The following is a 26,966-nucleotide window of genomic DNA, read 5'->3' as shown; positions in this document are numbered from 1 at the left end:
AATAAATCAAATTAAACGATGTTTTAATAAAAAGGACACAAATATATTAAACAAATAAAGGTATATTATTACATTCTACTGAAAAACGTTGTATTGTATTTATTTATTTTTTTGTCCACCCCTTCAAAATTGGTAACTTCACTTTGGTACATCTGGTGTCACGGGCTAAAAATTCCCTGCGGAACGTTACCAACTTAAGAAATTGTAAGTGCTCATATGACATGATTAATTTGTTGTGTGACTGGACAATAATACTGCTTATTAAGAAATTGATTGAATAATTTTTGTAAATTTTACTTTATGATTTACAGGACATAACTCGGGCTTTATTGATTATGAATAATAAACTGCGTATATGATTATTTCTGCTTTAGGTTACACAGACATGCATGTTGGGCATTGTTTATTTTATGCTAGTAAAAACATGGCTATAATTAGCTCTAAATGAGTTGCTGGTAAAGAATGCTGGTAAAGTAACTGGGGAAAAGTAATGGCATGTTTAACTTTTTTTTTGTTTGTTTGTTTCCGGTAGGACCGAACTAACTGATGAAACACTGGGCAAGTTTTGAAAGTGTTTGAATTTTGATGTCCGGTGGAGCAACTTTCTTTTTTTTTTAATCCTCAATATGGCATTTCCAGGTTGTTATACTGTTTATTATTATACCTGTATGTGTACAGATTCGAGTCATTAGATATCAAGTACTGCTTCATACTGTCAGGCAACTAATCACGCACACATTATGTGTAGGTGTGTGTGTGTGTGTGTGTGTGTGTACTGAGGGTTTGTCAGGTCTAGTACTGAGGGGACGGTGTTACTCGCAATAATATAATATCCTACAGTATGCCCTATTTACATTGTATGGAAAAAAAAAAAAAAAACAGGACACGATTAATGTGTTTTGTTTTGTCTTCTCACCACGGATTTGGCGGTATTCGCAGGCGATTGAAACACAAGCAGAGGTTGGCAAAGTAGTCTCAGTCTAGTAGTTTTAGTAAAACAATCACTTAACCGTGGAATTGAATCAATGAAATTGATCGCATACGTTGTCTAACCTTTCTTTAGAGTTACAGTATCAGTACGTAGGCATAATCGCATATAAAATTATGATAACATCTGTAGAAACTAGCACGAGTCTGTGGCGTCTTGTCTGTGTTGTAACGGTATGACACGCTTTCATTTACATACAGAGACTAGGGGTGGAAATAAGACTCCTATTAGATAGCAGGCTCACCCATTCCAGATATTACTACGAGTTTGATTAGCCACAGTGTAATAGGTAGCAGGCTGAGGCGTGTCTTCTTATTAAACTAGTAGTAAACCAGAAATGAATCAAACTTCTGTGTAATATGACTAATTTCCATCTCAGAAAAGCTTATCAAATTTTATGAAACCTACAAAGAACAATTTTAGCACAAATTACTGAGTCAAAACAGAGGCATCCTACCACTGTCTGTCAGCTTGTCTGTGTGACATTTTTACAGATGAAAGGGGAATGTAATTGTAACCTACAAAGACGGTGCTTTGAGAAAATAAAATTTGAATGGCCCACCCAAATGTCAAATTTCTGTTTCATTGGACCAGCTGTTCAATTACAGTAGGGTGAGCATTATTATTATTTATTAGCAGACTTACAGTTGTTACAAACTATCACATTACAAGATATTATATTACAGATAAGTTATAAACTACAATCAAATCAGTAGTGAGTAAGAGCAAATTAGACAAAATACAGTAAATTACGTTTGGGAGCGATTATGACTAAGCAGTTAAACTTAAAAATATTTGGTTCTAAGAGTAAATTTCATTAAGAGCAAGTCTCAAGTACAATAAATGGATAAGAACGATTCCATATAAGAGCAGCTACAAAAAAAAAAAAAAAAAAAACGTGAATATGGTTACCTTTAAGAGTAAAATCAAGACACAAGATACACAAAATATAATTGTGATTGAGAGCAGTAGTAGAATACAGTAAGGGCAAGTACAAGATGAGGCAAGTACTGATACAACTGGGTTCCATATAGACTAGTCATTTAGATAAGGGCATTCAAGACTAGTGCTAATCTTAGTCTGTGAAATCAGCCATTAATGTATTTTGATGTTTTTTTGTTTTTTTCAAAGACACATTTTATTCCTTTTGTGCAGGCTAAAATTACAAAATGTTACTCATATTGGTGCTTTTATGCAGTTCTAGCTCTGTTGATTATGTATTTCTTAGTCATTGTGCATCTAATTTTCTCAAAATAAATTTTAAGAAGCCACAGTATATATTGTTTTTAGTTGTCAGCTTCTGGGTTTAGTCCCCTTGTAGAGAGCTCTTTGTAAAAAAAAAAAAAAAAAAAAAAAAAGCTTTCAATTACTTTCATTTTTGAACCACGCATTACAAAAATAATGCATGCAATATAGAAAAAAACAATATTGTTGCTAAGCAACGGCCATGATTATACAGAGGGCTTTCTCATAGTTATTATTCTACTGAAATTAGTTGTGTCTTCGAAGAATGTGTCTTTTGTGTTAATCCATTTTGTTCTAAAACTGGTCAACATAACAATGTTCAGTCAATTTTCTACAAGCACATTTACTAGTATTTTATTGATGAGTGAGATTTGTTTTGGTTGATGACCTACATTTCTTCAAGGTGCTTCTTGCAATGTAATGGTCAGTGAATGGCAGTATAGCTGAATAGCTGAAGTAAACAACGTGTTGTTTAATCCTTTTCTTGACTACTTGTATGAATATGAATTACCTTTAAGAACTAGAAATGTTAAGTTACTGGATGGTCAAGCTAAATCTTATCTGAAATAAAAAGAATGGACACAAGCATAGCATGTGTCTATAAATCTGAGGATTGAACTACTGTGCCCCTTCTAGTCCACTTGGGATTATCAGATGAAATGCATTTCAAACATTAAAATACCTCCTTGGTGTTTAAGGATTTTTTCATGGACCAGCGCTGGCATGGGATCAAAAGCATAGTCTAGATTTACTAGTATTGGTAGTTTTGCTATTAAACTTATGCTTGTAAAATTACAAATGGAAAAATTAACCACTAATTATTCCATGAAGAAAAATATCAATAGTTTTATTTATTTATTTGACAGGGACAACCTACATTTTTTTTTTTTTTTACATTTATGATCATAAGATGTCATAAGATGTATTGCACCCAGATTTATCGATGAGCTAATTTTCATTGGCTGTCCCTGATTTATGCATGCATGACTTATCTGCTAGGCACATTTTTCAACAAAGGTTTGTATTCAGGTTTTTTTGTCTGAAGGGGACTTTATTGTTGGGTTACAGTATGTTTGAAATACAGTAATGAGGAATTCAAATCAAATGATTTATTATTGAGTAGGTCTTGCAGTACATAGCCTTTCAGCTGTGCACTTCTTAAACGTGAGAAAGGCACTGCATCTACAAAGCTATACGTGTGTTTTTTGTTAAGTCCTAGACAAATGTAGAGAAAAGCATCACTTTAGATCATTAAAACAGGTCCCATGGTCTGTCAAGAAAGGGTTTTTTATCAGTAAAAATAAATACTTTTTGTTATACATTGCTTTGTAAGATTGAATAGAAATATGACAGCGTTGATCTTGTTTCAGGTCCAAATAAGGATATCAGGGCAGGATGCAAGAAATGTGGATACCGTAAGTGTTTGTGAATGCGTATATTTTTACACAAACCTGCAGCTCAATCAAATAATACAACTTTTTCCTTTCCTCTTTTTTAAATTGTGTGTGCAAGTCTTGCGTTTAGTTGAAAAGCTTCAGTGTCTCCTTGTTGTTTTAAATATAAGCTTATATATTTTAAAACAGTTTTAAACAGAAATTAGACACTGATCAGTTACCCGATCCTAGGAGAAAGCTCAGGTACAGCAATGGTCTGTTGTCAGGAGAGGCTTCAGATATGCATTTCTTAGTAGCACTAATCAGTGCCTATCTTGTATGTGGGAAGCTGATCTTAGCGTGATCTCTGTTTTCCTAACAATATCTTAACACTATCTATTTCTTGGTGTGTCAGCAATGTTTCTTCAGACACAGAACATCCATCCCTTCTGCACAAGGTCATATTTACCCCACTTTATAAATTCCTTGTTCATCTGTATTCTGAGTGGTAAACATCCTCCCACAACTGCTTACCTTGCAGCCGTGCTGATCAACAGTGTTCTGAGGTGTGCGCAAAATATGTTTAACCTTCAATCATTAACCCTATACTGGTATGTGTCTTGATACTGTATCATGGTATTGTTATGTAGTGTATTGTAATCTCTTTAACTACAAATTTGTTACTTTTGCTTTTGTTTTAGCGGGTCACTTGACGTTTGAGTGTCGTAACTTTGTACGAGTGGATCCTAAAAAGGACATTGTTCTGGATGTGAGCAGCACCAGCAGTGAAGACAGTGATGAAGAAGAAGAGCAGGAGGGACTGGGAACTAAAAAGCTGCTGACGGGCACCAAAAACAAGAGTAGGTGTTATAATACAGTAAAGAAATACATGTTTGCTGTGAATGTTTTCCTCGATTGTGTCAAAAGGAAATACTGCAGGTGATCTGTGGTATCATGGTAGACTTAGCTGAACCTTATATTATTACCAGAAGTACGTAAAGAACAAATGTTCTAGGGTCAGTTGTTGAAGCAGTGAAAAGGAGGTCTAATATTTGATAGATGCAGGTTTTTTTTTCTATCCTATATCTACCTAACCTTTCAGATTTTAAATTAAACCAGCCTTGTCTTGTTTCTAGTCTTGTTTCTGTTTGTTTGTTTTTTTTGGTATTATTAAACACACAACAACAGTCTTGCTGTATTTTCCTGTGCACTGAAAAGCAAGGCAGATTTAACAAAGAACATGTTCTGTAGTTCCTGGCTTGAACAGCTAGTCAGAATTACTGTATAAATTATTCTATGATGTAGTCAGAAAGGTTTAATGCGAATGCCTACTGCTCCTTAATTAAATAATCCTTTATGTTCATGACTGGGACGGCAAACAGTGTAGGATATAAATAAATCCTGCATTCCACCAAATGATCTTTTGAAACATAACACAGCAGTTAAAATATTGTAAATATGCATACAAACATTTTAGTACTATTGTTCTGTTAATACACTGTTGCTACATAAAGACTGACTCAACATTAACATTTTTATCCCAGCATTAGCATATATGTGCTTATTCAGTAAACTGGTATCCTAATTACTTTTAGTGTTGTTTAGTTTGCTGATTTTTATGTGCACAGTCGCCACTGCTTAGAACTGGCATGTTTGTGTTAACGTGATTCATCCACAGTAAATGACGGACAGTATAAACTCCCACAAAATAACCTGACATTCAAAATGTCCCCCAATCACCAGTACAGTAAATAAAACAAACACGTGTTGTGACGGTCAGGCAGTTCCTGCAGAACAGTATCCTAATCCCAGACTGGAAAATATCCATGCCAGCCCTGTGCACACATACACATTTTCACAGTTTGTTGTGTTACAATCTGAAATCTTGATGCATTTAATTGGGATTTTTTTTCCTTTGATTTATACAACCTATTCAACACTTTCAAGAGACAAGGAAATTTTTATTGTGAAACAACAATTAATGAAAAAAAAAAAAAACCTGAAATGTCTTGGTTAGATAAGTGTTCACCCCCCTGAGTCAATACTTGATAGAATTAACTTTGGCAACAATTACAGCTGTGAGTCTTTTGGGTTAAGTCTACCAGGTTTGCACATCTGGATTATGCAGTATTCGCCCATTCTTCTTGGCAAAATCGTTCAAGCTCTGTCAAGTTGGATGGGGATTGTTGGTGGACAGCAATCTTCAAGTCTTGCCACAGATTCTCAATCTGATTCAAGCTCGGGCTTTGACTGGGCCACTCTAGGACATTCACTTTCTTGTTTAAGCCACTCCAGTGTCGCTTTGGCTGTGTGCTTGGGGTCATTGTCCTGTTGAAAGGTGAATTTCTGTCCCAGTCTTTGGTCTTTTGCAGACTGAAGCAGGTTTTCCTCAAGGATTTGCCTGTATTTAGCTCCATCCATTTTGCCCTCTATCCTGACAAGCTTCCCAGTCCCTGCCGATGAAAAGCATCCCCATAGCATGATGCTGCCACCAGCATACTTCACAGTAGGGATAGTGTTACCTGGGTGATATGCTGTGTTGGGTTTGCGCCAGACATAACGCTTTGCATTTAGGCCAAATAGTTCAATTTTTGTTTAATCGGACCACGGAATCTTTTGCCACATCTTTTCAGTCTCCCACATGCCTTTTTGCGAATTCCAAGTGGGATTTTACATGAGCTTTTTTTCATAAATGGCTTCCTTTTTGCCGCTTTTCCATACATGCCAGATTTGTGGAGTACTTCAGATATTGTTGACACATGGACAGTTTCTCTCATCTCAGCCATGGAACACTAGGTCTTTCAGAGTTGTCATGGCCTATTGGTGGCTTCTCAGACCAATGCTGCTTACCCAGCTGCTCAGTTTGGGAACTCTAAGCAGATTCTGGGTGGTGCCGTATACCTTCCACTTCTTAATAATTGACTTGACTGTGCTCCAAGGGATATTCAATGCCTTCAAAATCTTTTTATACCCCTCCCCTGATCTGTGCCTTTCCACAACTTTATCCCAGAGTTGTTTTGTAAGCTCCTTAGTCTTCATGGTAGTATCTTTGCTTTGAATGCATTACCCAACTGTGGGACCTTACAGAGACAGGTGTTTTTAATCTGAAATCATGAACCACTTTTATTGCACACAGATGGACTCCATTGACCTTACTGTGTGAATTCTGAAGGCAGTTGGTTGCACCTGAGCTTATTTAGGAGTGTCATAGCAAAGGGGGTGAATACTTATCTAATGAAGACTTTTCAGGTTTTTATTTTTAATTGATTTGTTTTTTCATCGTCATGTTGAGTAGGATATGTAAATCAAAGGAAAATAAATCCCATTTAAATTCATCAAGATTTCAGGTTGTAACACAACAAACTGAAAACGTCCAAGGGGGTGAATACTTCCAATAGGCACTGTATCCCAGCTTATCGAAAGCAGGTGGTGAGCAGAACCCCAAATGGTAACTCACTTAGTTAATAGTTAGTTAAACGTAGGTCATCATAGCACCTAGTTTCTTTTAATTTACTTCAAATAATAACAATAATATCAATAGATATAATTCTTAAAATCACCAAACAAGCTAGCTTCCTAACAAAACAAAATGTCAAGTTGTACCATCGACCATATGAAACAAATAATTAACCGTGCCACTTATCTGCAAAGTTTGTCTTGTTTGCGTTAAAGTGCTGCCCCTCTTTATTTTTATTTGTTCAGACTCCAGACAGGTAACATTTTCAGTTTGTTCTTGGCTTTTGGTTTGAATTCAGCGGGCTCCACTGTTTTATCCAACAGATGATGGCCAATTATGCCTCCACCCTGCGTTTTTAAAACAACGGTAAGCAATAAACCCTTAAAGGCATAGGCAGCCCTTTGGTCTGCCACAGCTTGTATGCACTTAAAAATCTTTATTAAAACACTCATTACACGCACAGTTGGTCTGGCTGGGCACCTGCGGGCTTGCTTGTAAGCTGCAAAGGGCTGTGTTATCCTCTGACGCTATAGCTCTGGGTGGCTGCATGATGAGACTGCAGTGTGTAAAGAAGTGGACGGCTAATGGCACACACTTTGGAGGACAGCATATGTTCGTCTTTGCCCCTCCTGAGTCAGCACAGTGGAGGTAGCAGTGGGCTGAGCTTAAAAATAATTGGACATTTCTAAATTTGGGAGAACACAGTAAAACTAATTGGCGACTGCTAAATAAATAAATAAATAAATAAATAATAATAATAATAATAATAATAATAATAATAATAATAAAAAAACCACTCATTACACTAATAAATGTTTTTATTAAAACCTATAAATGTAATAAAAGTAAGTGCAGAAAAGTAATGCAAGTGCAGAAATGTACAGTACAGGTCGGTTACATTACTGCACATTGTTTCCAGCAAAGAACTCTGATATATGCACTGAACGGTCTTTTTTTGCAAGAATGGACGGCAAACTTCTTCATCATTTTCTAAAAAAATTACAATTCATCTCTATAATCGTATGCTGCTCCATAGCACAACACAGTGCACACATACGTAGCCATTCAGAAAAAAAAAATTCCCCAGTCATCCAGAAAGTTCTGTTTGTACGGTAAACCACAACAGGGTTCTCCCCAGGAATTCTGTACAGCTGGGCGGCAGAGCATTATAGCCGGGAGCACTTTTAACAGAAAAGTAAACTTCCCTTAAATATATAATACGACAATGAATTTGAATAATGTGTTGTCTTTCGTTGACTATATCTCGTTGCGCTTTTTTATGTTGTACATTCTTTTTCATGACTGTTTTATATTATGGTAAATTACAGTGTTTATTTAGGCACTCTGCGATTTGAGTGGGGAAAGGTAACATGTTTATTGGAGTTCACAAAAAAGGTAACGTTTTCACTTCCTTTTTAGCTTAATTATTGAGCTTATTGCTTCATTTAAATTGTCGCCTTTAGGTTAAGTTTTCAGGGCACTTTGTTAATGCACACCCATTTTAGTTTATCGCTATTCTACATTTTTTGAATGCAACTGTTTATTTTAATCACTTTAACATAACAAAAAACCGGAGTGTAATAATCCAGCACCTCTGCACTTCAGCATTTGTATGTCAGCTGACAAATGTTCGTCTGGTATCCCACCACGCCTTTCTTCTTAAAGGCGTACAGCCCCTATACATGAACCCCACAAACACCTGTGTACATATTTTTTACGCTATCACAACAAAAGGAATACACTTTTTTTTTTTTTTGGTACATATGTACAGCTATTGTGTACTATATATCACCTTACAGTACAATATGACAAAAAATGGACTGAATGATAATAAACAAAAATAATCTTAACATTTTTTTTCATCGTCCCTATTTTTGCTTTGAAAATAATCGCAATTTTTTTAGCAGTCATTTTTAACATTTTAGCCTTTCAAAGTGCAGAAAACCCGCCCCTTCGACTCTCTGATTGGTTAAATATTGTGTCAAGACGTAACACAGCAGTCATGTGGTTCCAAGATTTTTTGTTTACCCAAAAACGTGTAAGTGATCTAGTCTGCTAGAAGCGCTAGCAATCCTTATTATTAAAAGCACAGTAGCATCTGCAAGACGGGTTGATCAGGTTTTCATCAGCCGGGCGGCGACAACCACTTTGCTGGGAGGGGCGCTCGGCTGAAAAGGCCTGGGAAGAATCCTGTGCAGGCAGGTGATGAACTCCTCTAAAACAACGTGGGGTTTTCAATTCGCATTTTTCACTGCCATACTACAGCAAAGCAGGACTGAAATTTTCCAGCCATGCTTGCTTGCTGTTGCAGTCAGTGCTGTTTTTTTTCAAACTGTAAATCTGACACTGTGTACTGGGATTAAATAGCCAAGGTACAATGCAGAGTTAATCGCTCAGTAGTGAGGTGCAAACAGCTGATTGATCAATCTGATAAGCTTTTTACAGTAAAGTGCTGCCTTTTGTATTGCAATCTATGTGAACAGCAAGTTAACAAGGTGAAAATATCTGATTGGTGGATTAGTAAGAGCGATTACTATAGTACTAAGCAGTGTGTTTGTTATTCTATGTGAATGGCACATAACAAGATCCAAACAGCAGAGTTTGCCCGAAATGTACGACATGCTTATCACGGTATAAACAATGCCTTTATTTGAAATCAGTGGGAATGGCAAACGCTGTTTCTCCGATATTAACAGCTGCCCGAAATAATCCTGTACAGTATAAGTGGTGGATACTGTATTATGTTTTAATATTTCTAACAATAGTATGTCAGTAATAAAATGTAGTAGTAATTTAGTTTTAAATATTCTACATAATTCTCAATAAATATTAAATGCCAAAAATAATTGTAATAAATATGAATGTTTTGTTTGATATGCACAGTTACCCGGATGAGCTACCAGTATCAACTAACTCTGCTAGAGATTGAGAAAGAGAAATTAACCATGGAGAGAGAAAGATTAGAGATGGAAAAGGAAATACTAGCAATAAATAAGCAACGTCTCTTATTGCAGCAGAAAAGTTTGGAAGCGCTTAAACAGGCATAGTGTACAGCAGCAACCGCTCTGCCCAAGAAGCAAGGTGAAAAGTTTTCATTTTAATGCCACAGTAACGATTCAGTTTTCAATAGCAGTCTCTTCTCTAGTTTTAATGCTGTTTCTTCAGATAGCATTGGATCGTTTAAAAAAATGTTTTGTTACACATTATTTTATAATTGCATCTGTTTTGCAACCGACTTTGCATACACTAAAGAGTTTTACAGTCTATCTTTCCTTATCAAAGGTACTCATAGGGATGCATTTTGATTCCACTAGGGCTGTTGCATCTAATTTCCTCAAATGTTAAACTTAAACTTGATCATACTGTGTGTGCAATGAGTGTAACCAATGTAAAAACCCATCATAATTATTTGAAATAGTATGCTGTTAATGGACTATATGTAAAAAGCATCTATGGCTAAGTAAACTTTAGCCAATTCAACTGTATAAATACGAGGATTACATCTGATTATGTTAAACATTTAGATGAAATTAAGATCTGTAACATTTACAGGGTTACACTCTGATGTGCCTAGTTATCACCAGTTAAACGGAATACTATATTTACTACATTAAAATTGCTTGTTCTGCATTTTCACACAAAGATAACATTGAACTGTGATTTTTTTTTTTTTGTTGTTTTGTGAACTATTTGTCAAAGTGTGATCCTCAAAGTTATTCAGCCATGAGCATGCATTATTACAAAGTATAGGGCATAGCACTAGTTTTTCACAGATAAAGTTACTGTACTATCCTTAATTCTGACCCTGTGTTTTTCTCCATTTTCCCTTCCTCTGATTGCACGATTTCTATCTGTTTCAATTTAGTGGCACATTATGGCAGGACTGTTTTTGGTTTCCTGTGATTTAAAGCACAAAAGCTTTTGTGAACAGTGTACACTATCTTAAATGCGCACTGTATGGGATGTGTTGTGGCTCACTAATGATTCAAATGCGCCAGGAAGTTTACTTCTCGTATGACACCGATTAATTCATATTAATGGAAAATGTTACCTGTGCACCTGTTCACAATGTTTAAGGAGTAGATTATTTAGTGTGATCTTGTTAAACCAAACTGCACAGATGCTGCTGAATATTTCAGTGATACTGTATTGACAATATTGGCACTCTACACATAATATAAAATTATTCAAGAAAGCATGTTAAATACAACCATTTAGTGAATGTTAGTCACTAATTAATATGACAAAAACCAAAATACACAATGTGTGGTAGTTTAACAAACAACACTATGTAACACAATTTTTGTTCGTGGGTAGTAAGTGTTATTTCCTAATTGCTTATGCCTCAAAAGTATAGAAAATGGCTATTATTCATCACAAATTTTGCTTTTGTGACCAGGACAGTGATATTTTGAAATTGACCTATTTCCAATGAGAAAACGGGCGAATTTGTGTCTTTTCGTTCACATAAAGTCAGACAAAAACAACATATGAATCCAAATTAACATGTATTTATACTAAAGTAATACAAAAATGACTACAAAAGATTTAGAAGTGAGTAGTTTTTCGAGATTTACGATTAACCTGTAAATCACTTTCACGAGTCAGCCCACAAATGTAGTCTCCCATCATGTTCTCGTTATACTGTCCTTGGTAGCGACATTCAAAGTCCAGTATATCCTGGTGGAAGCGCTCGCCTTGCTCCTCCGAGTATGCTCCCATGTTCTCCTTGAATTTATCAAGATGAGCATCAAGGATATGGACTTTGAGGGACATCCTACAGCCCATTGTGCTGTAGTTCTTCACCAGAGTCTCAACCAGCTCCACATAGTTTTCGGCCTTGTGATTGCCCAGGAAGCCCCGAACCACTGCGACAAAGCTGTTCCAAGCCACTTTCTCCTTACTAGTGAGCTTCTTTGGGAATTCATTGCACTCCAGGATCTTCTTTATCTGTGGTCCGACGAAGACACCGGCTTTGACCTTTGCCTCAGACAGCTTAGGGAAGAAGTCTTGAAGGTACTTGAAGGCTGCCGACTCCTTATCTAGAGCTCTGACAAATTGTTTCATAAGGCCCAATTCGATGTGCAGTGGTGGCATCAGCACCTTCCGGGGGTCCACCAGTGGCTCCCACTTGACGTTGTTCCTCCCCACAGAGAACTCGGTCCGCTGTGTCCAGTCCCGCCTGTGGTAGTGCGCCTTGGTGTCCCTGCTGTCCCAAAGGCAAAGATAGCAGGGAAACTTGGTAAAACCGCCTTGGAGACCCATCAGGAATGCCACCATTGCAGCCTCTTGATGCCATCTCAGAAAAATGCAGATATGTATCCACTTAGGCAGCTGGAACTAAACTGAACTGGTGGGCTTAAGGCCCCTGTATTTATACTATTATTTATATTACTGGAAAGTTCTAGAAGGTTCTAGAAGTTACTCCAAGTTTACTCAGCACTGAATCTATCTGCAATGTTCTAGAAAATAGGTAAATTTCAAAATATCACTGTCCTGGTCACAAAAGCAAAGTTTGTGGGGAATAATAGCCATTTTCTATACTTTTGAGGCATAAGCAATTAGGAAATAACACTTACTACCCAGGAACCAAAAAAAAAAAAAAAAAAATATTTGTTACACAGTGCAATCATTAGTTAAAAAAAAAAAAAAAAAAGCAATTTCAAATATTTGTTCATCACAAAAGTGTTGGCACCTTTACATTAAAAGTAGAAATGTAATAAAATAATTTCAAATATATATTGTTTGATTGAAACCCCTTACACAGTAACTAAACTACATTACAAAGTCAATAGGCAGAAAAAGAGGTCATTATTTCCATCATCTGTTGAAGAATGTTTTGGCAACATGGCAAGTGATGGTCAAGACAAAGAAGTTGGATACACGTTTGAGAAAAACATTTGTAGCAAACAACACCAAAGGAAATGACTACAGAACAGTATCAAAGAAATATGGAATACCAAAATGAACAATCAGAGCATTAGTCAAGAAGTACCAAAGAACAAATTTAACTAAAGCACAGAGCATTAATCAAGAAGTACCAAAGAACACATTTAACTAAAGTACTTGAAAGAAGTGGACGTCCAAAGAAAATTATGTGTACAGCAGGATTGTCCCAGCAGCTTAAAAAAAAAAAAAAGTCCAAGATTAACACGAAAGAACTGTACAAAGGCACCTGAACACAAAGGAGTTTTATGCATGTAGACTTAGCTACAAACCATTTTTTAAAGAAAACTAATAAAACAGTCTAAAATTTACCAAGAAATCTGAAGCATTCTTCAACACATTTCTCTGGTTCAATGGTACTAAAGTAGAACTATTCCCCCAAAAATGAACTGCGGAGTGTTTGGAGAAAAAAAGGTAAAGCCTTCAATAAAGAAAAGCTTTCAATTGCAGTTAAACGTGGGGGTTATTTGATCATGATTTGGGGTTATTTTAGCATTCATGTGTTTGAAGATTGAATGAATGCAGCCATGTATCAAAACAAGTACAATGTTACCATCTGCTCGTAGGCTGATTGGCAGACAGTTTATCTTCCAACAAGACAACGACCCAAAGGATTCGGCTAAGTCCACTGTGGAATTCTTGAAGAAAACGAAGATAAAAGTTCAGGAATGCCCTTCACAATCACAATCTCAATCAAATAGAAATGCTTTGAAATGATATGAAAAAAGCTGTAGCCAAGCATTATGTTTCCAATCTGTCTGAGCTGAACGAAATGTGCAAGACAGAATGGGCCTAGATTTTTCCAACAAGATGTATCATACTGGTTAAGAATTCATAAATGTCTGAAAGCCACAATAAAAGCAGGAGGACACACCAAATACTAAAACAGGTACCAATACTTGTTATGAACAATTACTTAAAATTTAAAATATTTAAAAAAATGTAGATTATTTGTTAAATTACTAGTAATTGTGTATTTCCTTTTCAAGTACGAAATGCAACCTAAGTAAGATATATCAAAGCTGCTTGCAGAGCATGTGTTGCAGTCATGGCATGCCCCCAAGGGCATGTAGGGACTGTACTCACAGATTTGAGAGCCGTTTTTCCTTTCAAGACTGACCTGATGGAAGAGCCTTTTTCAGATTTTCTGTTTTTGCCCCCCCCCCCCCCAAATGCCCCCAAGAAGGACCTAATAACCCCAGTTCAAACCAAGAAAGTTGGAGATGGTTTTATTGGAAATCTCACAGTCTGCAGCTGATCTCCAGGCTTGTATGGTTCCCTCCCTCGTGCCATGGGCTGGAGCAGTGGAAAGTTTCTTATAAATAATATCAAGAAAGAAGAGTGTCCACTGACGGAAGGGAAGGGAATGCAAAGGTTGCCAACGAAGAGCAGTCCCCTTTTTAGCAGCTGTTAGACTGGCCAAACGGATTCGGTTTTGCTGTAATGATAGGTCAAGGGATGAATCCTCAATCAGCAGTAACACTGTAGCAGAGCAAGGAATATTCTTCTCACGACTGGTGGACAAAGCTGAAGAACCCGATCCCAGAACTCACATCAGGACACTCCCAGACCATATGTAAAAAAGGAACCCGTGGCGCCCTGGGGACAATGTACACACCGGAGTAGGGATGAACATCATTTGAAGACATCTGCGAGGGGCTAGATATGTCCTATGCAGAAAGTTATAATGAATCAGCTGATGATTTGGATTTTTGCAGGCAGAGCTTAAATTATCCCAGATAGTTTCCCAGCAGATTACTTCATTTTCAGAGGATAAATCTTTGTTGCAGATATTAACCACCAAAGGTTTGTGAGAGGCCTTTAGTAAATGAATATAGTGTGGAGACCAGGCCTGTAGTTTTGCCCCTTGTGTGTAGTAGATCATGCAGTGCATGTGATGACAGTTATGTCCCCCAGGACACCTGTGGCAAGCTGGCCTGTGCCGTGACATCTGACCCGGAAGAAACGTAAGCACACAACCTCGAGAATAAATTGTGCAACTATTTATACAGCTGTGCTGGGATTCAATTACTAATTAATTATTCACTTGAACCCCAGCACGTGAACTAATTTGTGCATTCCCTGTGCTCACATATTATTACATACTTTATCTGTACATGTTAGTTATTGTGCAGTTATTGTGCAATCCCCATGCCTAAATACAACTATATATTGAGTATGTATTCCCTTATCTCCCCATTGTGGAAATGAAAAGGGACGACCGTCTGACAGCAGTGCAAAATTGTGAAAAATAGGTGAATGAAAGTTACAATTTGTTTGAGGTTTGGTATGTTATTCTACCAAACGCCAAATTGTAATTAAATAAGAGATTAAGGGGCCAAAATGTAGTTTACATAGCTTGAAAGGAATGCCAGAATAAACTAGCTCCTGAAGTGTGGAGATACAACATATTCCTCAAATGGTCACAATGAAGCAGGAGTACTGGGATCAAGCCAGGCAGTGATCGGGTGCAGCACAAACGACCAAAAACAATATTTAAAGTTAGGTAAGGACAAACCCCCAGTGGATTTCTCATGCTGCAGTGTAGAAAAATTGAGACGCTTTGCCCTCCAAATAAATTGACATTATTGAGTGCAGTTTGTCCCAATAACCAGTAAGAGGAGAGAGTGGAAGCATAGAGCTAAAAAAAAAATAATGTGTGGAAGTACATTCATTTTTATTGTGGAGATGCAGGCTTGGAGCTTAATAGGGAGCTGTAGCCATCTGCTTAAATCGGTCTCTACCTGTTTAAGAATCTTACTGAAGTAAGTTAGTACAATGGAATGTAACGAAGGAAAGATTTCTACATCAAGATATTTAAAATGTTTAAACACCAGGCTATTCCGAAGGCAAAATGTATTATTCATTGCCGTATTCTAAGTCATTAGGGCGGACTTAGACCAATTAATGTTGCATTCTGATAACCAAAAATTGATAATAGAGGGGGAGCATTGTTGACAAATAATAATACATCATCGGCATGAAGTGAAATATGATGCTGCATGTTATTGAGAGTAATAGGGGAATGAGTGATAGGCTGGCAGTCCGCTTGAGCAAGTGGTTCAGGTGACAAGTGCAAACATGAGCCTGATGAGTGCCCCTAGAAATAGCAAACTGGGGTGAGAATTTGCGGCCTGTGAGCACCATCGCCGAGGGCTTGGCATATAGAACTTTAACCATGTTAATAAACTGTGTACATAAACCCATCTAGTCTAGAGTCGACCAGAGGTAATCCCATTCCAGACTATTGAAGGCCTTTTCAGCATATAAAGACAGAACCGAGCACGGGATGTCAATACATAGTCAAGTGGATAATATGCAGTTAATGATGAATATTATTGGAAGCTAGACGATTTTTGATAGAACCTGTTTGATCATGATGAATTAATTTAGTCATATGGGATTCAAGGCGATGCGATAACACCTTGGCATATAGTTTGACATCTGAGTTTATCAGTGAAAGTGGACGTAAGCTTGCACAATTAGTAGGGTCTTTATCTTTCTTCAATAGTAACAAGGTAAAAGCCGAATTAACATATCTGCAAAAAGAGCCTTTGTCAATAGCACTTTCTGTCATATCCAGCAGAAGGGGTCCAAGTTGATTCCAAAAAGAATGAAAAAGCTCGGAATACCATCAAACCTAGGGGATTTACCTTTGCTCATATCTTGTAACGCCTCCTTCATTTCATTTAAGGTGTGTGGAGCACCCTGATAGCATCTGATTTGTTGGCTGATAGGTGTGGCAAATTAAGTTTTTGGAGGAATTGCCTGCATTTATCCTTGTCACATGAAATATCAGAGCTATAAAGTAGAATAAAAGGAACGAAATTCAGAGTCTATTAACGTAGGGTCGGTCAGAATAAATCCCGAAGTGGACTTAAATTTAATTTTACTGTGATACATGATTTATTGAGATTCGAAGAAAATAAAGTGGAGGTATTCTTAATAAATCCCTTAACTGAATCCCATAAAATGCGAAAATCATTTACCGAGCCATGGGTAAAGCCGAGGAACTCGTCTAGCTCGGATTGTAGTGTTTGTTAGAAATGATCAATTCTGTAATAGTGTGGTGTTGAAGCGCCACCCTGCAGCTCGAGTTAGGGTCGCAGTAAGCATAAATCCACAATTTATTTGCATGATGATCTGACAGCGACATGGGAAGTATATCAGCGTTATGTATTTCAGAAAAGAGATTTAAATGCAAAAATCTAGTAAATCCTGGAGAAAGACTTACATCTGGTTGAAAAGAAAGTGAATTATTTAATTGTACGATTAAACACATGGCAAACATCAATTACAGCAAAATTGGAAATGAGTCGCTGCAGAGCAGTGGAGGCTGGTCATTGTGTATTGCACTGCTGCAACCCAGACCTGTCAAGAGTAGGGCTTATAACTGCGTTCATATAAGCATCCAGGATTAACTGGAAATCTGATAGATCTAAAAATATTTTGGTCAACAAGTGGACAAATTGCAGATCAAATGCTGTTGGGGCATAAACTGAGACAAAAGTATTTCTTTTTTTACCCGAAGTAATAGTTTTTAAGGACGCCACCCTCCCATCCTGATCTCCCTCCGAGCGCAAGATAGTAATCTGGAGATTATGCTGCAATGCAATGAGTGTACCTTTCATTTTGTTTTCAGCAGAGGAGGAAGCAGCCACGTAATAGTACTTAATAGCTAGCCTGGGGTGTCTTGTTGTTTTAGGTGAGACTCCTGAACCATGGCAACATCTATTCTCTTTCTACGCAATAGTAATTATGCGTGTTTTGTGCACTACAGCCTGTTGCTTGTTACGTCCCACTGCGGCCTTGTGCCCTGTGTGAAGCCAGCAGCTAGAGTCGCTACTTACCAGGTATACTGCAACATAAGTCGGCTGACTTTGTGCTCTCTCCCCGCCCCAGGCTGGCTTGAGTTATTTATATCTTGTTTTGGCTTTGGCTAAAAGTAGAAGACCCTGTCCGACATCGTCAAAAAGATGTTAAGCACATGTATCTAGTCGTTTTTTCTCCGGAAAAAGCAGAGAAAATTAATGCATCTTAGAGATAGCACGGACAGAAACAAAGGATATAGCTGCTTCTGCATCCAGTGCTCAGAGAATATCAGGGACATTTGCAGAGCTTTTTGAGATGTTATAGTAATAAAATAATGACTTGAATCGCATTATTGAGGAGTTTGGTGATAGAGCGAGTGATCAGGAGAGGATTTATCAGTATGCACATCTATAAAGAGATATGTGAAAAATACAGCAAACAAGGGGTGGGGCTTGGCTGGAGATATAGTACTGAGTGTCCTTTTGCGTTTCAATGCCTTTTAAACCTGTTTTACTGTGAAAAACAAAATATATTTTAAACATGGCGTGTAAAATAAACAGCACCTGTGAAAATAAATTGGACCTGACACGCCTGACAAGCGCTGAATAAATGGACTGCAAAGGGCTAATATTATTTATGTAATTGTTGAAATGACTATTAGTTGAGAGTTTTTCTCTTGTGTGTTTCTATGTGTTTTACAGAGACTATGCACAGGCCTGTCTGCAACGTGGTGCTATAGCAACATACTTGCTTCCTTTGTGGTTGCTTGCAAAATCTTCCACAGTATCTTGCTGCCGTTTCCGTGACAGCTTTAACATCACCATTACAAAGGCTGTTCGTACATTCTAACAGCAGGCTTCACTCTGTCTCGTGTGTGGTACTGACTGAGTGGTTTTACCAATGGCTTGTACAGGTGGGCATCCTTGTACGTTGCCACCCGCGATGACTGCAAACCGGTGGATCGGTACCGCACTGCTACCAAGGTCAGCGACACATTCCGCTCCTGACCAGGTACCGTACTGGTACCGAGGTTACCCCGCTGGTCTCGGCACCCTCCCGGTGCCATCCAAGACCATACCCCTACCTACCTGGTGCTAAAGTCACCGAACGTTAGATTATTATCATAACCTTGACTCCCTGAAATAGAAATGTAACCATTACCAAATGGTTGTTTATTGGAAACCTGAATAAGATATAACAAAGCTGCTCAACCAAGCCTGTCACAATCATGCCTGTCCCTGAGGGTATAAATCTGTGTGCAATGATCTCTGAGTCATTTTTCCTGCAAGCCTGTTGCAATCATGGATGCATTGACCTTGAAGGTTAATAGTTACATTTCTATTTCAGGGAACGAGGGTTATGATAATAACCTAACATTCCCTTTCAAATATGAAATGTAACCATCACTGAATGGGTCAGTATACCCAAGCCGTCGCAAGGGCAAGATTGTCTGACAACAGGAATGCATTACCATTTGGAACCCCAGGATCTCGGCATTCCATGTCAACCAGTCTGTGGAACTAGAGGCTTTCCATCCATCTCCTTTTTAGTCTGCCAGAGAGCGACAGCTCCATGCACTCTGCCTAGTGCGGGCCCTGGCTTACTACATTGACAGGATGAAAAGATGGAGGCAGTCCAAACTATTTTTGTCTGCTATGGGGTTGTCCCGTGGTCAAGCCCTGTCTAAGCAGCGGCTGTCCAAGTGGATAGCAGATGGTCAGGACTGCCTATGAGTGAGCCAACCTGCAGAAAAGCTCACTGCCCATTTGACCAGGGGTGTGGCAACTTCGTGGGCTTTATTCCAGGGTGCATCTGCAATGCAGTGTTGTGGGCTACTCCCCTTACCTTTACCAGGTACTACAGACTTTATGTTGTGGATCCTCAAAACCCTGGTTTTGGAACTTGAGTGTTATGGGCGGTTCCCAATCGACCCTTGTAACACAGACAGAGTTAAAACTCTCCTTCAGTATTTTCACCCTAGCTACTTGTTACTGGAGTTCTGTATGGTAACACACAAGACAGCTTCTCTGCTTAGCCTTGTAGAATTCCAGTCATTCTGCAATATTGCCTTTGAGACAGCTTTGGTACACTCACTGACCCCTACTGTAATGGTTACGTTTCGTACTTAAAATATAAATGTAACCATTAACCTTCAAGGTTGTTGCGTACATGATTGCACCAGGCTTGATGGAAAAATGGCACTGAGATCTGTGAGCACAGTCTCTGTATGTCCTCGGGGGCAGGCCATGACTGCATCACAGCTTCTGTGAGCATCTTTGATATGTCTTATTCAGATTTTGGGTCTCTACAAGGTAAATACCCATACGATAATGGTTACATTTCTATTTCCAGGAACAAGGGTTATCATAATAGCCTAATGTTTTCTTTTTGTTTATTAAAAAGTAGTTAAAGTTTACTAAATGTTTGTCCTGAAGTTGTTTGAATTATGGTATAGTAAGCGCAGGGTGCCAATACTTTTGTCTGTGACAGTATGTAAGAAGCTGGTACATAGATAAGTTCCTGAAACGCGTCCACAGTTAATATTAATTTCTTATGAGCATGAGGAACGTTTATATGCCTAGTAATGCATAATTTACTTAAAGAATTATATATATATATATATATATTAAAAAAAATAACAAACCAAAAACATTAGACTTTTCTCTGTGGCATACAGTGAGACAGTTGCTATTTACTAGTTTGCAATAATTTCAATATCAACGCTGAAGTTTAAATTAAAATACTGTTTTAGAAAGGTGAACAATTTGAAATTAAAAAAAAAAAAGTTGATGTACCACTTTGCCATTCCAAAAAAGGTGACTGAATCATGCTGGCTGCTTTTGTTTCTTCTGTTGCATTTTATTCTTCTTCTTGATGGCCTAAACTTAACCCCAATTAGAAGTGATTTTGGTGATATTTCATTTAGTTTCCAACAATTTCAATTTTTTAAAAAATAATAACATTTTAGGACTAATTGACTCATTACAAAATAATTTGTCGAAGTATCTTGAGTTGAATCAAGCAAACAAATACACAAAACAAACTATTTGTCTTCGTAATGGCAGGTAAAAGGAACATGTGCAATGGTAGATTATTATAATAAACCATTCCCTCAAAACACCCACCCACCCACTGGTTATTAACAGCTCTATGAGAATAATAATTTGAGAGTGCATATTGGCAATATTTTCAATGTTAGGCACAACCCCTACTGGTTAATTTAGCTTTTAGCAGTTGAAGGAAGTAAATCACATGACAAACAGAAAACATTAAAAATTGCTGCAGCAGAGTTTACATTTCAAGCTCTTATCTGATAGCTCCCCATTGTACTGAAACTCCAACTGTAATGGATTTTAGGAAAAGTAAAAAATAAAGAGTTTCTAATTGTTATAAAACTCCTTCTGTAAGTCTGTTTGTAAGGACTTACGAAAAGGACCTGAGTGACTCGCACGTTTTAAAAAGATGAAAGCATGGATATCTTTTGTTGTATGTCTTAATGTAGTGTTTACATAGAAGGCCCGTTCCTGAATGCTAGGACTAGAGATTTCCCCTTTGGTGTCAGAGTTGATCAATTTATTGTGTTTCTTGTACATCTTGCTAAGCTAGAATTAATGCCTCACCGTTTCCTACATTATACTGTAAATCAATAAAAACTTGAATAAATAAAGCCCTGTGACAAAGTGGCTGAGTGGATGCAGGTGCAGGGGTGATGCAGAGTGGTAATGAAACAAACAGAGACTTAATCCAGTTTGGAAAAGGGGTCTTATTTGTATTTCCAGGTCTAGGGACCAGTAGCAATAATAACAAACAATAATAAATGAGACGTATCAGCCCCACAATAATACACACACGGTCACCAATCGTGGGTAAGTGCAGTAGTGCTCGTGGTGGGTGATAGATATTGTTTTGTGACAGTAAGTGCAGTGCTGTTCCGGTTTTAGTGCTGGCCCTCGGCGACAGCGCCAGAATCGTTTTAGCCATCCAGTGTAACAAACAAAACTGTTTCACTATTTAACACAGTTCTCTCACAGTCCTTCTCAGTTCTCTCCATGGTAAACCAATGTGAAGGAACAGATTACGATTCTTCGTCTCGTCACACATGACCCCTAGGTAAACGAGGGCAACTGCTTCTCCAATCTGCGGCTGCCACGTCGTTTCCCTTCCCAGGTCAATGTGTTCTTGTAGCGGAGTCTCGCCACCTTCCAGACTGGCTGACTTCCCAACCCTGGGAAAGAAGTCAGACCAGCCCATCCAAAGAACTCTGTTTATGCTACTTAGTGCCCTCACAGGTCAGGAGGAAGATTTACCACCAAGAATCATTGTATTTTCTGACATAAGCCCTTAAAATACACACTAGGTATTATTCACTTTATATAAACAGGGATAGACCTACGTACTGCAGCTGTTTAAACGTTCATGCAAATCAAACATCTAATTGTGCAAGTGAGTCTCTTTAGTTGACACTAAGAATGTGTAGAACAACAGGAAGGGTCCCTTTTGAATGACAATGGCATTTCGATCCGCCAGTGTTTTATACACCCCACAGTATTATATATATTTAGTATTGGTAGTGTGAACATTCATTTATTAGGCGTGTCTACTAGATGAATGTAACAAACCCCTTGGGGACTTATCCACATATCTACAGTTAATCTAATCTACAGAACCTTTAATACCAAGAAAACTCAGCAGACTTGTATTCAGTCTGCAAAACCACTATGGTTCTATGGTAGGTTGCAGTATATATTTCAATATATTAATGTTGACTGATAATACTCAGTTGAATCTAATCGACTCATAAGGATTCCTAAGGCTGGCAGTGATACAAACAAATATTTTATTTTTCTGATTCAAATTTGTAAGAACTCTTAACAGTAAGTTCAGTCTACTTTTAATACAGCGTTTATATAAAATATCTTAACAAGTGGATTTCATTTCAGATTCAAATGAAGAACCCAAGAAAGGACTGCATAAAAAGAAAAGCAAGGACAAATCTTCCCATAAAAAGTTAAGAAAGAGGTAATTGCAGCCCTTCTTATGTTTGTGTGTTATGCCCACGTGGAGCAAATGTATCTCCTTTGTCCTGAAACCTTTAGTAGTTTGAGATATCATTTTAATTGCTTGTTTTACATTCCCCTTATTAGATTAGCAATCACCCTGAGGGTTATTTTTTTCCAATATTGAGTTACAAACATTGAGCACATTTGCAAACCCCCGACTGCTGTAGCTGCTACTGCAAATATCTCATAACCCATTTAAGCTAGCAACTTCAAATTAGTGTTGTGGCAGCCACGTTGAGGTCACATGATTTTTGAAGCTACAGCAGCATACAGACCGCACACAACCATAGTCTTTTTCATATTTCAAGTTTATTTCATGTTTATAAACTACTCTATCTGATGTATGTGTCTGTTTTTCAAATGTGATCATAGTAGCAGACCCATCTTTTTGTCACATATTCAATTTACACGACTTTATCCATGGTTACAAACCATTCAGATATGACATTCCAATTACATTTCTGATCCTGTGGTTTCTTTGTTCAGAAAAAAAGACCACATTCTAGTTCCCCCTGATGTTAGGCTTTTTCTTTTTTTCTTGCATGCATCCAATCCTTCTCTCTTTTAAGTAGTAGTTACATTAGAGCTTTCAGCCTTGCTCAGGGCTTGCCATTATTATTATTATTATTATTATTATTATTATTATTATTATTATTATTTTTTTTTTTTTTCCAACCCTTTGAGTTTTGAACAGTACATGAAAAGCATTGTTAATTTTTAAACTCTTACCATTTAGCCTTCAAAAAATCTATATGTGGCTCGGTGAGCATCTGTTCAAGTGGACTTGAATATGTTTCTGTCTGTATTCATTAAGAGTATGACTCATCATTCCCAGTCACGCACATCCAGATAAATTGGTTGGTTGTGAGCTCTTATACAGGTACCATGATTTAAAAATGTTGTGAAGGATATATCTGACAAATAATGGCTACCTGTTTCAAACAAGTACTTTGATATCACTGCATTTAATAATGGAACCAAATACATTTAGCAGAAAGCAAATTAGTATAGAAAATAAAATTGCCAAATAATAAAGTCTTTGTTAGAAATGAAACATTTAAAATTAATAAACAATTATACTGGTAGTATTAACAATTATATGGAAAGTATTTATCACCAAAGAAGTATACAAAGTATGAATCGCCTATATAATGTATAGCAAATGTAGTGGACATTTTAGGCTTTCATCGACCATAAGTGGTAGCCTTGGTCAGTTTTTAATCAGACAGAGTGCAATCATTTTGAATAGGGAGCTCTAACACACTGTGTAGATTAAACAAATGATTCTGAAAGGTCACCTTCATTACTCCCTTGTAACATAATAGCTGCTCAATCAGGCATTGACTTGGCCCACATGTTACTGTGGAAACTGTGATTTAGTTGAGTTGTGACAAAGTCAGAGATTGTATGCAGCATTGAGCAAAGTAAAACATTATAAAATATATGAGCACTATTTCATTATTTGCAAGCAACATATAATAAAGGTTAAACATGTGTATGTATTCTTATGGTGGTATAATATTACATTGATATTTTATGAACTGGAATATGACACTTAATAATGAATGGAGTCTTTTGTCGATTTGTTTTTACCTCTCTTTACCTCTTTAAGGGAAAAGCTGTTTTTTTGTAATTTTATAAACTCTGTTGAGTCAGAAGGACATGCCACCTTAATCTGGACATGTTTCATCTACAAAGCTACTCGGCTGATGGTTACATGTAGGAGTCAGGTCCCATCTGCTGAATATCAATTTCAGTGAATACATGTGATACCGTTTTATTTTGTTTTTTAGGTCGTGCTCATCAAGTGACGATGAAGAGGAGCATCATAAGAAAAAGAAACAGAAAACCCACAAGAAGAAAAAGAAACAAGAAAAGAAACACAAGAAGGAAAAACGGCCCAAGAAGGAGGGAAAGAAAAGCAAAGAGAAAAGACATTCATCTTCATCTTCCGACAGTTCCAGTGCCGCTTCTAACACAGATTGAAAGTACCTAGCTGCAGAATAGACGCTGCCTTAGACAAACAAAAATAATCACACAGGCATGATTTCTCATACATTTCAGGCAGCGTTCTGTAATGCTTAAAAAAAAAAAAAGAAAGAAAAGATCTTGCTTACTGTTGTGTATTATATTATGCTCCAATAACAATTATTTTTTAATACAATCACAATTTATGCTCATGGCCTATGCTCATGGCCTTGGCCACTAATCAGCTGTTCCTGAAGCAATTCCTCTGTGCACACCAATCTCCAGTTATAGTGTTGCATCTGAATAAATAGGCCTCCCTTAATCAAGTTGTTTTCTCTGTTTCAAGAATACCAGTAATTTAAACTGACTGACATCAAACACATGGTGGGGGTAGTGAAGGGGACCGCAAATAGTGACATAATTAAATGTGCTACTGTTCAGGAAAAACTGAAAGCATCAGTACAGGTACATATAATCTCAAATTTCTTGTCTTCTGTGATGAAGTTACATAGGGTAAATATCTTCAGGCAGTTTGTAAGTTTCCTAGTCAGAGAAGGAAACTGATACAAAATGCCAGTAACTTCAAACTTGTTTTCTGTTTCTTTTAAAAAAAATAAAAATAAATATGACTAATCGAGGACTATTGTTCACATTTGGTTTTCAATAATAAATAGTATGCAAATCCATTCAAGTGAAAAAGCCAATAAAACTGGTACATACAATCAAGTCTTTACTAAGTCTTGCTCTAGCCTGAAGTTCAATTCTACTGTATTTCTTCAATGTATATTGTAGGGTGGACTTTTTAAATTAACATTTGTTGCCAGCTCTACCACATTCAGAACGTTTGCTTATTACAGAATCTTGGTATCTCCAAATAATCCCCTTTCTTCAAAAAAGCTTAATAAGCAAGAGTGCAGTTGTACCAAAATTTCATCAGTTTACTATCAATGTAGAACGAGTGGGTTGGATATTCTTTTGTTTTGCCCCTCTAAAATGTGTTTCTGCAATGGAGTCTCCAAGGCTGGTTTTTCATTCAATGTAAACACCTATTGTTTTTGTTCTTTTAAGAAATATTATTGTGTTTAATGTTAATTCATATGTAACGCATATATGTCATAGATGAAGAGGTAATGACTATTTTAATAACTTCAGGTGCATTCCTAGAATTTTGAATGGCCTATAGTGTAACCTGAGTTTTTCATGTAGCTATAAAATCTCTACAATCTTGTATTACACTTACACTGTTAGATATAAACAACCTAAGTTTTGACACAATCGCTGTACATTGTTATGATTTTCAATGGGATATGTGTCATTCCAAAGCATATTCAGTTGGAATTGATTAGAATTTTGAATCCATTATTTTAAAGTTACTAGTATAATTTGTGATACAGTAAGTATAATACAAATGTATAGCAGTACAGTAGAATTAGAAAAGGAAAATACTGTTTGAAAGATATTTAGATGTGTCTGTAATATTCCCTTTGACGTTATGTGCATTTGAAACCTTTGTTTTTATTTATTTTTTAAGATTGCTTAAATATTGTTATTCTGAAATCAAGAGTGCAGGTATGTAGATCATTTCTTTATGTGGGTTGTCGTTAATGGAATCTCTGAAAGCAGCTTTTATAGGAAAACATCACTAAGACAATAAACCTGGAGGCTTGAATTCTGGATTTCAGTGTGTATGTTTGCAGTTGTTGGCTTAACATGTAACCATACAGGTATGAGGAAAACATATTAGGTATGCCATGTGTTAGCATTAGCACCTCATGAATATATCCAGATCCATAAATAATAAAAATGTCAGTATATTGTTATTTTTTGTTATTATTATTGCAGTTAAAGACTGATTTAAATGAAAATGAGTTGTTATATTTTCGCATGGTATTTATATCCTCCAAACTTAAGATCAATTGAATAGACCCCAATGGGGTACGAAACTGATTTTAAAAAAATGTGCAAGGATAAATTGTAACAGACAAGTTTATGTATGTTGTAGGGTTTGGTAATGTGTGCTTTTAAAGGTGTAAATCATTCAAAATACACTTTCTTACCTGTCGGTTTCCTACCGGCATTGATCTTTTTGATAATCAGTCTTCCTTTTCACTTCAGAT

The 26,966-nt window shown here is 37.0% G+C and overlaps 1 protein-coding gene across 2 annotated transcripts; it reads left to right on the top strand.

The window, feature by feature from the left end:
- Positions 1–168: 168 nt before the first annotated feature.
- Positions 169–26,518, top strand: LOC121316913 (protein SREK1IP1-like). Of its 2 annotated transcripts, XM_041252268.1 has the most exons (6): positions 169–204; positions 533–639; positions 3,604–3,648; positions 4,308–4,466; positions 22,762–22,840; positions 24,675–26,518. In XM_041252268.1, exons 2-6 carry the CDS (start codon positions 627–629, stop codon positions 24,865–24,867), a joined length of 489 nt encoding a protein of 162 aa, XP_041108202.1. In that variant the 5' UTR covers positions 169–204; positions 533–626; the 3' UTR covers positions 24,868–26,518. The 2 variants fall into 2 exon arrangements, with proteins under 2 accessions (XP_041108202.1, XP_041108213.1); XM_041252279.1 differs by lacking the exon at positions 3,604–3,648.
- Positions 26,519–26,966: the final 448 nt, after the last annotated feature.

The sequence above is a fragment of the Polyodon spathula genome, chromosome 1 (genome assembly GCF_017654505.1).
Source record: "Polyodon spathula isolate WHYD16114869_AA chromosome 1, ASM1765450v1, whole genome shotgun sequence".
Classification (NCBI taxonomy): Eukaryota; Metazoa; Chordata; class Actinopteri; order Acipenseriformes; family Polyodontidae; genus Polyodon; species Polyodon spathula.
This window is presented reverse-complemented; position numbering and strand designations above follow the sequence as displayed.

What these genes read in the sequence shown, in the direction of transcription:
- LOC121316913 (XM_041252268.1), top strand. An exon ending in GACGGGCACCAAAAACAAGA is followed by an intron (nt 4,467 to 22,761) that starts GTAGGTGTTATA and finishes ATTTCATTTCAG; the next exon opens with ATTCAAATGAAGAACCCAAG. An exon ending in CATAAAAAGTTAAGAAAGAG is followed by an intron (nt 22,841 to 24,674) that starts GTAATTGCAGCC and finishes TTTGTTTTTTAG; the next exon opens with GTCGTGCTCATCAAGTGACG.